This window comes from Protobothrops mucrosquamatus, unplaced genomic scaffold (genome assembly GCF_001527695.2).
Source record: "Protobothrops mucrosquamatus isolate PMUCROS unplaced genomic scaffold, P.Mucros_1.0 scaffold429, whole genome shotgun sequence".
In the NCBI taxonomy this organism is placed as follows: Eukaryota; Metazoa; Chordata; class Lepidosauria; order Squamata; family Viperidae; genus Protobothrops; species Protobothrops mucrosquamatus.
In genome coordinates, this window is record NW_015386754.1 from 495933 (window position 1) to 512207 (window position 16275).

Consider the following 16275-nt stretch of genomic DNA (forward strand, 5'->3'; position numbering starts at 1 on the left):
TAGAAGCAGAATAATTTTTAAATCCGCTTTTTCACTCTTTAAGAAGAAAAATATAAAGCCCCAAATTTGCTTTGACATGTATTTAGAGATATGATTCCAGGTAAGAAAAAAGGTGTTCTGCTTTTCTGACTTCCATAGATGGGTGGTATAAACGTAGAAATGAGGTACGTAAATAAAATCAAAATCTTTAAGATTCCCGCTAATATTGAGAAGTGAACTTCATGTTCCTGCAGGTGAGTATTACTGTGTTAAAAATAACATTATTATATTAGTAACTTTAAAAAAAAAAAAAAAAAAAAAGTTACTGAGTTATACCTGTCAAGGGTAAGATGAATCACTTTCAGAGATAGCAGAAAGAAAACGAGGTGCAGCAAATGAATTGAGCATTAAAGAATTCTTTAAAGTATTCTTTTTTAAAAAAAATCATACAATGAAGAAAGGTTACCCAAGAGACTAAAATAAAGAAAAATGGAAGAAGACCCCTTTCCCTAACAATACATGGAATTCTTCCTTTGGGAAAGCTTCTTACGGACAATAAACAAGAAACAGCAATCCTCCAAATGCTATCTAAAAATGTTTGCTATATAAAATATTTCAGAGGATCTGGAAATACCTTTCTTTTTGGTCTTTTTAATGTAATATTAGTTAGAATGGGGGGGAGTAAAGCAAAAAAAGAAAGTTAGAAAGCTTTAAAATGCTTTCTCCGTTGAGTTACTGTGGAAGTTCTTCATTAAAATAAGGAAATTACTTTCTTGTTCTCCAATGAACAGATTCAATACTGCAAGTTACTTAATAGTATAGTACAGGGGTAGTCAACCACGAGTCATAAAAGAGCCAAGGTTGACTACCCCTGGTATAGTAGGCACTACTCTTAAATAATGGGGGGAGGGCAGCGGAATAAATCACAGAAAGAGTTTGGATGCATAATTTATTTGCAGAATTTATATTGATGATATACAGTGCTTTTTTCCTAAAAAAAAAAAAAAAAAAAAAGGTGCCGGAACTCACACACGTCATACAACCTGCCTTGCCTACCCTACAAGGTTCCATTCAAAAAAGGTGCTGGAACTCTGTTGTGGGCGTTCTATGAGAAAAAAAGCCCTGATGGTATACATCTTTCTATCCTGGTATTTCAAATCTTCATCAATTCATTCTCTTTTTCTTCCTATTCATCTTGATTCCTATTCATCCTTGGGTATCTTAATGAAAATAAATAAATAAGCAACTTGAGATATATATTCCATTTTATAAGCATCTGCATGCTAGTTTTTCGATGTCCTGCTGTTAAAAATAAAACAGAAGAAGAATCTCATCTGAGATAAATCCTATAACCCAATTATGAAAAGATGCGCTTATTGTGCTTTCCTAATTTTTTAATCTGTACTTTACAGTTTCAGCTGACTGATGTTCTAACACACAGCAAGTCAGAAAATAAGCATGGATTTTTTTTTTAAATAGCAAACATACCATTTAGAGGCTTCTCCTTCCTCAAATCCATTCCCATTTTCTTTTCTGCAGTCCCAATAAGTAGCATAAAACTGTTAATTCTGTGTAGGAAAAATTGTCAATCATCAGATGATGCCCATATAGAAATACAGTGAATCATTGCTTCCCCCTTTAGAAATACTTAAGAAAGATTCAAATCCTAATTAGAATAATTCATTTTATTCTGCGGAGTTCTAATAGTTACATTTGGGTCTGTTCAGAATAAAGAATACAAGCCATGTCAAATGAAGCTGATATTTTTCAAAAATCTAGCTGATGTAAACAACATTTTTCTTAAGGTCTTTTTTTCTGTAAAAATACTTATCAGGTGTTCTGTCTGTCAAAAAAATTGTTTATTAACCTTCCGTTAAAAATGTTTCCAAATTGATTCACCAATTAACTTTACCTTATGTTTTAAGAAAAGCTAATAACTCTTCAATAATCCTTTGTTCTTCCACTCTATTTATATTCATTCTTCTACTCATTAACTCCTTTTTTAAGATCTTCTGTAGCAGCTCTTCATTTGGACTAAACCCAGTTTGCCACACTTTCAGGTTTTGGGGATTTCTATGCAGGCTTGTGCAATTTATTAAAAGCAAAGCAGTCATTAAGTGAAACTGTGATTGCAGTTATGATCTTGCTTCAGCTTTCCATTGTTTTATAGACCTGCAAAAGTCATAAATGTGAGGCGGTCATAACTGTGGACGGTCACTAAATGAGGCAGTTGGTAAATGAGGTCTACTTGTTTATACACATATGAAGTGGGAGGTTGACAATATGACATAAATTTTAAACAATTAAATGCATTGGTTCAACTGATGATCTATACAAAGCTTCCACTGATGAAGCTTCTTGGATGAGAAGTGAAATGTCCTCTTCTTCTTCCTCAGACAATAGTCCAGTTGCCTTTTGAAAAAGCACCTTTGAGACAATTATGACCTGGATGAGTGGAAATCTCCATAGATATTTTTACATTGATTCTAGATTTGAAATGCCTGTAGCAGATGACCAGGCTGAGCCCGAGGGTGGGGTCAAATGCATCATCAGTTTGGAGTCAAAAGAAACCTAAGTCCAGCCCCTCTTGCAATCTGTTGAATCTCTTCTACGTAGCTCAAATTTGCCTTGGCCATTAGTAATTCATATTCTTGTGTATAGGGTGAGGGTTATAAACTCATAGTACTTTCAAACACCATCTTGGTTCCTGGTTTCTTGCATGTGACATTTCCTTTACTTGTAAGTTATATAAAAGAGTACTTTAGAATTTTGTTTTAAATCGATCAGTTTGATTAAGTCTATGGGACAGGGTCATCGTCTATGCTACTATCATAGCTTATAGAACAGAGTGTCAATTGTAGGAATAGACACCTGAGGACCCATCTCACCCCAATGGGATTAACCTATCCCACTTGGGCCAGCAGTAGGAACATGCTGCAGACTCCATCTAGCGGGCAGGCTCCAAGAGGTCTTTTTTGCTGTAGGTCTCACGTGGCAGTGAGATCGTGACCCCCGAGATGAGATCAGTACCCACCCTTTGGGCCTTCTGAAAGGGCCTGAAGACGTGACTCTGGCAATTGGCCTGGAGGCCCCAATAGGGCTGTGTCATTCTAGAAGTGGCTAATGGATTAGATAAGACCCCACCCCATGGGCATCTCACTCCATAGCTCTACATCCTGATCAGTTTTAATTTAATGTCTCTATTTATTATTTTAATGATTTATATTGCATTTTCATTGATTAACTGTAAGCCACCTAGAGTCGCCTTCGGTGAGACGGGCAGCATATACGTTTAATAAACAAACAAACAAAGAAATAAATAATAACTTCCCTTACTTGCATTTATTCTCTTGCTTTACTGTTGCTCATGCAAACATAATGATTTCGCGCAGACTTAATGAATAAAATATGCACACAAAGGAGAAAACATTTGTTCAACCTTTATCAGAAATACAGGAATGCAGTCACGCATCTCCACAGTGCTTTCAGGAAGTCAACAGTGATCTTAATAAGGGCAGCAGTCTGCTTGCACTCACTCACTGATGAATAACTAGGATCATGGAATAAACAAATATGGAACTGAGCGGTGTGGAAAAACCTGTGCTTTTCTTTTAAATGGCGGGCTTAACTCTCAAAGTCTAAAACATATGGGTTAGAACTCGAGCTCACTTGAAGCCCCATTGAATTAAATATAAAATCATTTGCGTAATTGCATGCATTGAACTGCAAAATTAGGATGTCTGCTCACATTATTCCCCTGCCATAGCAGCTACTGACTTAGTTTTTTTAAAAAAAGCAACATAAATCCCTAAGCCACGGATTTTATTGCAGCTTAAGTAGAACATCAGAAAGTAAGAGAATCAGTCTGTTATTGAAATAAATATCTCTTGTGACTAATAAACCGCTCAGTCAATTCAGAAACAATTGATATGCTGGAAGGTACCCACTGTGAAGGAGACTCTAAGTCAATACACTCTGTTCCTCAGTATGGTACCTAGGTTTAATTTCTGAAAAAAATATGCGTAGGATTTTGCACTCTCAAACTGTGAACCTCTAGTTCTACTTGTAAGTAAGTCACCATTTAACTTTGTGAGGTTTGTTTTGAAATAAACGCATGAAATCAAATTCTCCAGTTGGAATTTTCTGGGTACTGTGTGGATGTGCCATAATGGTATGCCATATTTTTATATATCTGCATTGCTTTGCATTGCCAAGAGTTTTGCAATAACTGAGAATTAAATTTAACTTTATTCATGCATTATATTTATACCCTGTTACTGTTCCACAGGGGTAGGTTTTTCAGTTGCTAGCTGAAAACATTTGTCCCCTTATTTAAAGTATGTATATTTTTATTCATAATGCTATGACTAGACATACTAAATCACAAATAACTCTTATCTACTTATTGCAGATGTTTGTTTTCATTTTTGTTTTGGTAATATCTTGATCATACACACATGAAAGAAACATTATTTAATTATTCTATGTACTATTTATAGGCCAGTTTAATGACTCTGGACATTTCATTAAAAAGTGAAAAAGATAGAAAGAAAATAATAAATGACCCTAAGACAAACTTATTAACCAATTCACCACACAACAAAACCCATCCAACAAGTCTGGGTCAACACTGTGCCTAGGAGACCAATTACTCTTTAAAAGTTTCCTGAAGATCGGAAGGAAGGAAGGAAGGAAGGAAGGAAGGAAGGAAGGAAGGAAGGAAGGAAGGAAGGAAGGAAGGAAGGAAAGGGATCTATATAACATTTCACCCAACTAAATAACAATCCAATACAATGCTAAGTCAAATTTAAGCACAAAAAATATATATTGCATTTTGTTTAGGGAAATCATGAACAACTTTTTGAGAAACATTGAGAACGAAACCATACAATTTCTCTATAAACCTCTTCTGCAAAAACATGTTTATGAAGATGCTGGGAGTTGTGTGTGCATGTATGCATGTATAGAAATCTGTATATGCGATCTGGGTGTACCACAGTTAGTGTCGGGGTTGCTAGAACTTGGAGGCTTGGTTACCAGTCCTTCATGTTTGCATCTTTCCTACAACCTCTTTTTTTCCAAGGAGAAATTTTAGCTCAATAGAAGAAAAAATATATAGATTGCTTGATTATGTGACACTAAGTCAGTGTCCGCTCTTAAGGACCACAGAGATACATTTTTTCCAGGACAAGCTGCCCCAACTTATTCTTCAGGCCTTTCATTGTTATACGCATTGCCACTGTAACAATTCATCCATCTTGCTACTGGTTGTCCTCTTTTTATCTTTCCTTTCATATTTCCCAGCAGTATAGACTTCTACAACATTCTTTTGCCAAACTTTGTATGTTTTTTTTTAATTAAAATTTTTATAAAATTTTACAATATAAATCCCTCCCTTCCCCTTCCCATCCTTCCACCCTTACACGTATTTTCACTTTTCTTTTACTGGACACCTTTAAGAAAAAAATATAAACAAGTACAAAAGAGAACATGAGAAAAAGTAAATAAATTTTTGCTTGACCTGGAGATTAAACCTTTCTAATATATCATTAATGATTTGTACAATACATATATAGCATAATTCATTAAAAGATTAAGAATCACTATGAAACATAAACTATGTATGTTAAACACCAAGATTAATGCAATATAAATAACTAAAATTATATAATACAATAACAATAGAAGATCATATTTGTAGCTCAGGGTTGAAATGTGAGGTTGATGCTCTCTCAGCTTGCTTGTTTTCTTGCAGACATTTCATTATCCAACTAGATAATATCATCAGTGCTAGAAGGGAGTGGGATTTATATAGACTTGCCCTGCCATTGTTGGTGGGGATATTTTTGGTAGTTCCTTCATTAGGCTGTTAGCTTGTTTGTCTGAGTCGGTAGTTCATTGATTGAGGTACTATTTACTTCCTGATTGTTGGTCTAGTGCAGGGGTAAGCAACCTCGGCTCTTTCATGACTCATGGACTTCAACTCCCAGAATTCCTGAGTCAGCTATGCTGACTCAGGAATTCTGGGAGTTGAAGTCCATGAGTCATAAAAGAGCCGAGGTTACCTAACCCTGGTCTAGTGTTAATCTTTCTGTTAATCTCTACTTATCTGGGTGCTGATTGCTGGCCAATGAATTTTTACTTACACTATGGTGTTATTTCTCCCTTCTCTATGAACTCATGTTCTATTCCAAATGATTTTCGAAATATTCAGAGATTTGTGCTCAAGTAGGAGTGAACCAGCTGTTCCACAAGTAGCATATCCCTCCAGTGGCATCTATTGCATTGGATGACAGGAAAAAAAAATAGGCTTACCGTTATCTGTGTCCCATTAACCTTGTTGACATTGACTCATAAATTGGCAGAGATAAAATCAGACTATTATCCTGTGAATGCTCTGGTCTATCTGGAAATACCATTCCCTGATCAGGAAACTGATTTTCTTTAATCACTAGTTCATGAGCACTCCTCAACTTTATGATGATAATATACTTTGCATCTGTTCAGGGCCCTCCTATCATTTCTTACTTTATGTGCTGAAGGGCATTCGAAGCAGATGCCTTGGATAAAACCTGGTGAGCATTGGCACATTTTGCAACCAATCGACAGAGAAATGACAAATGATGGATGGTGAGCTTTGCCTCTACACATACTAAGCAGGTATGGCCAGGAAGGAGGAACTTGCATATTGAGGCAAGCAGGACTCCATTGATAAAGAAACCAACAGAATCCTCATTAGAAGCCATTATTTAATCAGAAACAATTGTTCAAATAAATGCATCGCATTTGAAGATGATATAATTTGAACAGCAACTGCTAATTAGTTGGGACCCTTGAATGACAGTGGGGAGCCCAGCACAGTTTTTATAATGAAACTCCAAAATATTAGCTGTGGGCTCATTCTGGCCATCTGGCAGCTACAATATCTTACTGAGAGATTGCATGTTTCTTTAATAAAACACTGGAGTTTACAACATTTCCCATAAATGGTCCTGACAGATTCTTGGATTTCAAATTTTCACACAGCAGCATTTCATCGGAATATGTTTTAGAGTCTTGACATTTAACAGTGAATTTTCACTTTAATATGGGGGCAGATGTTCTTAATCTCTATCATAAATTCAGCTGAACACACTTTACATTATGATTAACTCAAATATCTTTCAACCGCTAGGAATATGAGTACACGAAAGAGATGGATTGCTTTCAATAAAATGAGTGTTTGTGCCTGCAGAAATTTCTATTTTCATCTCTTGACAGGAGACTTAATCTAAAACAGTAATTTCCAGCAAATTCTAAGTGCCTGCTTTGACTACATCATTGTACAAGGAGTATACTGTCAATGATGAAAATGTATACTTAGTTGTAGACATCAGGAGCAAAACTTTCTGTTTCTGAAAATAAAATATATTTTTAAAACTAGTCAATCGTGACAGCGGATTTCAGCATTCATTGGCAACTGCTACTCCAAACCGTGCAGTCCTACTTCTCCATTAAAGCTCTGGCCTCTGTAATTATTAACTAGAGTTTTTTAAACAGCAGGAGAAACTGATGAAACAGGAAATAGCAGCAGAAAGGAAATACATATGCCTTCCTGACTAAATCTCTCAGTTAGATTAGCCAATGCAGTTCTAGGCTGCATTAACAGAGGGATAGAATCAAGATCACGTGAAGTGTTAATACCACTTTACAATGCCTTGGTAAGGCCACACTTGGAATACTGCATCCAGTTTTGGTCACCATGATGTAAAAAAGATGTTGAGACTCTAGAAAATTGTGCAGAGAAAAGCAACAAAGATGATCAGGGGAACGGGAGGCTAAATATAAAGAACAGTTGCTGGAATTGGATATGTCTAGTTTAATGAAAAGAAGGACTAAGGGTGACATGATAGCAGTGTTCCAATATCTCAGGGGTTGCCACAAAGAAGAGGGAGTCAAGCTATTCTCCAAAGCACCTGAAGGCAGGACAAGAAGCAATGGATGGAAACTAATCAAGGAGAGAAGCAACCTAGAACTAAGGAGAAATTTCCTGACTGTTAGAACAATTAATCAATGGAACAACTTGCCTCCAGAAGCTGTGAGTGCTCCAACGCTGGAAGTTTTTACGAAGAGATTGAACAACTATTTGTCTGAAATGGTATAGGGTCTCCTGCCTGAGCAGGGGATTGGCCTAGAAGACCTCCAAGGTCCATTCCAACTCTCTTATTCTGTTATTCTCTACTGCAATGCATTCTACACGGATAACACTTGAGGAGTATTTGGAAGCTACAATTGGTACAGAATATAATGGTGTGGACAGTTCTGGAGGTCTGTCAAGTGATCCATGTTACATCATTGTTGTGGGAGCTATACTGGTTTCCAGTTTGCTCCTGGATCCAATCAAGGTGTTGGTTATTACCTATAAAGGTCTTTCTGGCATGAGTCCAAAATATATAAAGAGCCATCTCACCCTAATGGGATTGGCCAGTCCCATTTGCTCCAATTGAAGAGGCCTATTTTGAATCCTGTCTGCCAAAGAATTTCAACTGGTGTGGTCCAGAAGAAGAGCCTTTTCTGCTATGGCCGTCGCCCTTTGAAATATTCTCCCCACACTGCTGGCCTTCTGGCGGCTTTGCCAATTGACCTTGGGCCCTGATAGTATTGAATCCATCTTTCAGGTTTGGATGTCTTCTGAGCAAAGATTTCAACTCAAAAAGCCCAAAAGACAAAATGAGAAATATAAGATTGTTTCGGGCTCTGCAGAAAATGTGAAACGTGAAAACCTTGCTGGAATTAGAAGGAAAAGCCAAACAAAGCCAAACAATTTATTGCTTGGAAGAAGAGGGAGAGATGCTAATTCTCTCTCTCTTCACTTCTGTCTTGTTTCTTTTAAAGCTTGATGGATTTTTTTTTTTAGTTATCTCTGTCCATGAAATGCTGAAACCAGGGTTCTTTTGTCCATTGCTTCTAAACTTATAATAAATTATTCATGCATATCTTGGTTCTAAAGCAGATCTCAAGTTCTATATCATTTATAATGCTATAAAACCTGGTGTGAAAATATCTGCAGAGCTTCTGTAATTAAGATAGAAAAAAGAAATATAGATGGTATTTATAGAAACTGTACGTGAGCACTTTTATGAGAATGACAGTTTCAGCATATTCTATATTATGTGCATAAGGATGTACTGTAAGTAGTCTTTTGAAGGTATTCTAATGGTCTGTTCTCTGAATATATTAGTTATGTACTGTTGTGCAATTTACTTCAGTTACTTCAGAATGGCTCCTGGTTCATTAAAGGAGATGAAACTCCCCTCATAAAATTAAATATGCCTACTATTCTCAGACAATACTTCCTGTATTGCCTGAAAATTTATATACTTATAACTTACACTAATAACTTATTACATTTCTGTTAATATGTACATTAGTTTCATCATCATCATCATCACCATCATCATTTTTTCAAGTGACTCACAGGTGTCTTAAAGTTAAGGAACGACCATTTATATGAGCCAATGTTCATGTCTTACAACAGATGTAAAATCCTGCTTTTAAATCACAAGAAAAATCGATTAACCTTTTTTTTAAATTTACTTTGTTGAAAAGAACTTTAAAGCATTAATTATTTAAGCATTCTGCAAGTTAAATTTTTGGGAGGTTGGGAAGGAGATGGGGATACATTTCCTTTGATTTGGAATTCAATCATAAAAGGAAAGAGATAGCAGAGCAACAGTTGGTGGCCATTTTTTTTTAACTTTGGCATTGGCCATTTGCAGAGTGAGCAAGCTGGCATTATGGGAACCCACAACTCATGGGTGGAGACCCTCATCCAGTGCCCCAAAGCTTCAACAAAGGATAGATAGGCAAAGCTATTAAAAATATGGATCTGTCTTATAACTATATTTATAGTAAAATTTCAGTTTAATAGTTTGTTCAGGGGTTAAAGGGATTATTGAATCCAAATTTATATTAATTTCATCAATTGCCTTCATTTGCATCATGACATTATGATGCAAGTAATATAATTTGCAAGTATCTAACATGTCATAATGTCATGATGTAAATAGAGGAAACTGACAACTAACATAAAGTAGCAGCTGGAGTATTCTGGATGCAATACACCTCATTATTTCAAGGTGCTGACTGGATGAAAAATTGTTCAGTTTTATCTGTAATCTCTAAATGGTGGACTGCTAAGTCAAGGTTTCACCGCATTGAAATATAGCATATAAGCTTCAGGTTATGCAATGACATTTTTTTTTTGAAAAAGTGGTGAAGAATGTATACATTTAAAAATATGCAGAATATCTTTGACTTAACAACATTTGAAGTATTTTGCAACCAAAGATCAATGGTGCAGTCTAATTTTCCAACTAGTATTCCTAAAATAATGCATAAAAAGTGTTCAGAATTTTAAAAAGCCCCGAGTTTAGTCAGTAAGGCAAAGTGCATCCTCTTGTGATTTCTTAATTGTACCTTTTCAAATGCCAAGCAGCTTTTTTTTACTAACGAAGTTACAGTTTGATATTGCTTATTATTAGCTATGCTTCATTCATACCAATCTGACGTTTTGGAACTTAATATGAAATAATAAGAACTGGTGTATTGCAAATTTTCATTTTGTGGCAGATAATTTTGGAAGGGAATACTTTTCAAAAGTATTGGAAGTATTTGGTTCCCTCATAGCTTGAGGGAAAATTCTTTTTAAAAAAAATAATAATTCAATTGTTCAAAATAGATTTTCAAAGCGACCCATTCTAATATTGAACTTCTAAGCAATCTTCATTTTAGCTGTTTATAGTCATAGCAGTTGGCATTATCATCTTTCTTCTTCTTCTTCTTCATCATCATCATCATCATCATCATCAAATCTGTATAAAGGAATTAAGCTCATTAGTCAGAAAAATAATAATAAAAAGTAAAGATATATCAGTAGTGAGAAAGATTCTAAGATGGTGGCCACAGAGGAAGCTTGGTTACATCGTGGGAAGAGAAGTTGCTATTAAAGTAAGTTATCTTAAACTAAGACAAAACAGTAGAAGAAAGATAAAGAGGGAAAGATTAGTCAGAAAAATAAAAAAGACTGAAGAAGAGAAAAAGCAAAGAGGGATCTGCAGAGCACAGAGGAGAATCGGCTGTGGGGCGGAGAGGAAAGCCGACTGAGGGCAGCGCAATGACTGGCAGAGAAGAGAAACAGGAGAGCTGGTGAGATAGTGGAGAAGGAAGGAGAGCTAGCCAGGTAGAAAACAGGAGAGCTTACTGTGAATCATCCAGGCAGCCCTGTTTGCTAAAGGAAGCAGAACACCGGTGCGACTGACCAGCAAACGGGAGCCATGTGGCCGCAGAACTGTTGGTGGGAGTGGTGGAATGCTGCAGCACAGTAGACCAGGACCTACAGATGGCAGCAGACCAAGTGCTATGGATGGTGGTAGACCAGGGCCTACAGATGGCAGCAGATCATGTGCTACAGATGGTGGTATACCAGGGCCTATAGATAGAAGCAGACCAAGTGCTATGGATAGCAGCAGACCAGGGCCTGCAGATGGCAAAAACCAAAAAGAGGGATTTTCAAACAACAAACTCATAGAACAGGTGACTGATACTATTGTGGTATGCAATACATGTTCCATGTATGTGCTTATGCCCAAAGAACATGCAAACTATACATGCATTAGATGTAAACTATGTAAACTAGTGGAGGAAAAAGTAAGGAACTTAGAGGCAATTCTAGCCAAACCCCAATCTACGAAAGAAAGCTCCACCCACACCAAAACAATTAATGAACAAATAACTCCCAGAGGATTTGACCCTACTGATAAACCCTTGGAGGAAGACAAGTGGATGTATGTCACACATAGAAGGAAACACAATACTCAAAGAAGCAGCAAATAACTAACAAACCCCTTCTGCCCAATCCAACCCAACCAGAAACAGCCCCACTAAAACTGAGCAATCAATTTCTCCCCTTAGATGGAAGCATGCAGATCCACAACCTCCCCCTCAAAGAAAACATGCAGATGCCTAGCAAAGGAACAACTTCAAATATCCCTTAAAAAACCACATCAGCAAACAAACCAGAAATAAACAGAAAAGCACCCCAGATTGCATCTCCCAAAAAGGAAGGTGAGTGTTGGTAATAGGAGATTCTATCCTCAAAGGAATGGAATCATCCATCTGTAGACCGGATATACAATCTAGGGAGGTATGTTGTCTCCCCGGAACAAAAATCAAAGATGTGGTTGAGAACCTAACCAAAATAATTAGGCCTACTGATTACTAGTTCCTCCTCCTCCACATTGGGACAAATGACCACAAAGAACCTGAGCACAACAGTGAGAGATTACAAACAACTAGGCAATAAAGTTAACAAGCTAGGAGCACAAGTAGTATTCTCATCCATACTCCAAACAAAGGCCAACACCCATTGAGAGAAAAAATAATTCTAGAAATAAACCATTGGCTAAAGGGTTGGTGTCACCAAGAAAACTTTGGTTTCCTGGATCATGGTCTGCATTTCCTATGTGAAGGACTCCTGGCAAGGGATGGGCTGCACCTCACAAAAACAGGCAAAAATGTATTCGGAAAAAGACTGGCCCAATTCATCAGGAGGGCTTTAAACTAAAATTGAGGGGGAAGGACGACCAATCTTTAGAATTTCTAGAACCCAAAACCAATCATAAATCCCAAGAAAGCAAATCAAACAATGAGGTAAAACAACAATCAGGAGATGCAGGAAACATGCCCACGAACAGGAATAAAAGTATTAAATGCTTATATACAAATGCTCAAAGCTTGGGGAACAAACAGAGTGAACTAGAAGCAATAGTACACAAAATCGTGGGCGCTCCATCACTGGAGATTTTTAAAAAGAGACTAGACAGTCACTTGTCTGAGATGGTATAGGTTCTCCTGCTTGAGCAGGGGGCTGGACTAGAAGACCTCCAAGGTCCCTTCCAGCTCTATTCTATTCTATTCTATTCTATTCTAAAGTATGATGAAACACATCGTGATCTCTAGAATTTTAACACAAAGAAATAAATTTTGTAAGTTATATATTTGAACATTTGTGTCTCTTTAGAGTCTATCTTCACAGTCTCCTGGTTTCCAGCCTCGTATCTTAACCATTCCTACAAACTGGCTCTGACAATAAACAAGGGGACTGTTAAAAATTATCCCCTCTTGGTTTCAAATATACTAGGCACACCACTGCTTTAATTTTGTTTACATTTTACACATTATTGCTAGTTGCTCTGCAACTATGACATTTATGAGACAGAGAAAGAAGGAATTAGTGGTGAGCAGTGAGAAAACTAATCTTTTGGTGATACAAATATTCTAAGAGTCATAATATCAAACATCATTTCTAAATAATTTCTTCATACTGAATGAATGGCCCAGGGATCTTGAAACTGTGGTGTATAGCTGAATGAAAATGCCAACCTAATGTCTGACTAATATTAAAAAATTAAGTAGGCCTGGTGATACTTAGAAGAGAGAAAAAATGAGTAGTACTTAAACTAGTAATTATTAATTGAAATCCTATCTACTTAAAATTATACACTTCTGAGATCAAGCAATTTAGAATAACTTGGGGACTGCCATTTTCACCACAGAAGAGAGAACTGGTTTTACCCTGAGGAGACCCTTCCATATTACATCTTATTTTGTTCAATTAAATGTTGGAAAGCTCTTTCATGTTTGAGGTAGTCCACACACTCTGTAACATTATTTCTGAACGGTAAACAGTGATACAGATATGGCATCTGAGGTTAACCATTAATTTTCAATTTCTTTCTTAATGATCTAAAGATAAAATTTTCAGTTTTCACAGTAGCTAACGTTTTCAATAGTCTGTTCACCAGTTTCCCAAGATCCCTTTCTATGTGATCCCCACCAGCATAGCTCCAATTGATTTCTCTCTAAACTTAGGGTGCTTTTTTGTCTCAGTTTACATTATCTTTACTTTTACTGATATTTTTGCCATTTTAATGCCCCTTTTCCTTGTTTCATGAGATAGTGGGAGTCTTTCACTGTCCCCTTCCAATAGAGATTTCCCAAGTATATGCTTTAATTTCAGGACTGTATATGTATATGTGTGCTATGTACACTTCTACAAGTTCAATTTTTGGTAATTTAGACAATAAGTAGAAAAGAAATGCAACAGTAGGAGTGGATTAATATTTCCAGTTAGTTTACAAGACAAGGACTTTGAAACTGAATGCAATCTTGGCAATTAAGCTATGAATAGTACTGCAGATGCAATGGAAGAAGTAAAATATTACATATCATTCACTCAGATATCATTGAGTCCATAGAGTTAGTTGCACATTTAGTGTTTTCTAACCATTCCGGTGCTGATCCCAACATAAGCTCTCTTCTCAAGATAATTTGAATTAGTCACTTAAGCAAAACTCTGAAGCCCCTAATTACACTTCAGCACTTAAAAGCAAGAACCCTGAATAAATGGCACTCTTTTGATTGGACTTTGGAAACTTTCAGTTGTACTGAAATGTAGCCAAACAAAAAAGCCCATCTTCAGCCAAAATATCTCTTCCTTCTGAAAATTTATACATGAAGCAGTTATTTGTCTTGTTGCAAAGACATGTTTGTTAACTTGAGATTTATCCTCATGAAAATGATGAAATAACATGCAAACCTAATGGTTAAACTGCAGGCATGTTTTAACTGTGCAGACAATAGCTCTGCTCTTTGTAACACTCTTAACTGTAAAATTGTTATTTGTTACAGTTACAGCCAAAACCCTTATCCACTTTTATTTACAGCCAGTGTCATTGATAAAAATAATCAGTTGCAATACCACACAGTAGATAATTATTATATTCAAAAGGATTTGTGACTTGTTATTATTGTAATTACAATACTGAAATTATCAGTAGCTAGTTAAACAAGAATATTATTATAAAAAGAAATATATGACACAAAACCAAAGAGCAAATTTATAGGAAGTTATAGCTTACAAAGGGAGTGACAGGAATAGGGCATTATAAACAATCTCCATTTTGTTCTATTTTTTCTTTTTGTAAAATAATAAGGATTTTTTTTCAACAGAAAGTTTAATTTTACAAGGTTAATATGCTAAGTACATGGCCACCTCAGTTTTGTTTGATCTCTGTACAGTTATTATTTGTTTACAATAAGAATGTTTTATTGTAAGTTCTGTGAAAGGCCAAATACAATACATAGTTTCATCAAAGGTCAAGCCCCATAGAAAATTCATCATATAAATCGCATTAAAAATTCAGATTGGTTGCCATTTTCTTCCTTACAGTCAGTTCAGTAACATTTTTTTTCTTTAAAAAATTAATAAAAATATTGTGATTTGACTATAAAGACTAACTGTTGATGCAACTTACATGTTAGATAGTTGGGGGTAAATTTCAATCACTGAGAGGTGTTGAGATTTGAATATAATAGCTGATGTAATTGCTGAAGTTTGAAGATGTGTCATGCTTTGCCTATGGAAAGATGTTCCAGAAAACTGTATGGTATAATCAGTCTTCTCTTGATTTATTTGCCATACACTAAATAAATAATAAATTTTGATTTATTTAAGGACTAACAAAATGAGTAGGCTAATAGTAAATCGACAACTGTCACAAAGCTGTGCCACTAAATAGCTGAGAAATTTTAATGAAAGAACCCAACAACTCTACAGTTTAATAAATCTCTAAGAGTTGACTGTCTGGATCAGATGAATGGAAAATGTAATTCCTTGACTGAGATGCACATCCTGGCTACCACAGATAATCTTTGGCCAGCCACTCATTCAGATATTTTGATGTCTACTGTCTCTTAGCTGTCTGAAGTATTCATATATATTTCTGTAAAGAGAAAAATAAGAAAGCAATAGTAGTTTTAATGTGTTCAGTAATGGAGATTTAGAAATTGATATTTACATTTTAGTAAAAGACTTAATGATAATAAATTTAAACGTCTTTGCTCTGTAAAGTGCATGGAAATTATGCTTCTATCCATTTCAAAAATCTCCTTTCATAGCTTATTTATGGGTTTACATTTTATTGCCCAAGTACTCTGTTCTTCAGGAATATAGTATTTTCATTTCAGCCTATACTTATAAAACATGGGCTTAATGGTATTTGTGTGGGTTTCTAGTTTAAGTATGGTGCTACTTTGCCTTAATTACAGTCATTAATCAAACGTCATTACATAACATTGCAGAGAGACACCATGGGTGTTGATGTTATAAAATTGCTGCAGAAATAATTTGTTTGGATTGCTGGTTACTTGTACAATATTGTGTCAGGTATCTTGTGATGGGATAGCTTTCTTCAA

General features: G+C 35.9%; 1 protein-coding gene across 1 annotated transcript in view; it reads left to right on the plus strand.

Moving 5' to 3' along the window:
- The window catches only part of LRP1B (LDL receptor related protein 1B), a gene marked incomplete at its 3' end in the record, with an annotated part of 540296 nt that overhangs the window by 131308 nt on the left and 392713 nt on the right, over window positions 1-16275 (plus strand). Inside the window, exon 3 of the mRNA XM_029284208.1 lies at window positions 11800-11808. Within this exon, the coding sequence (XP_029140041.1) occupies window positions 11800-11808 (9 nt within the window). The remainder of the gene's footprint in view (window positions 1-11799; window positions 11809-16275) is intronic.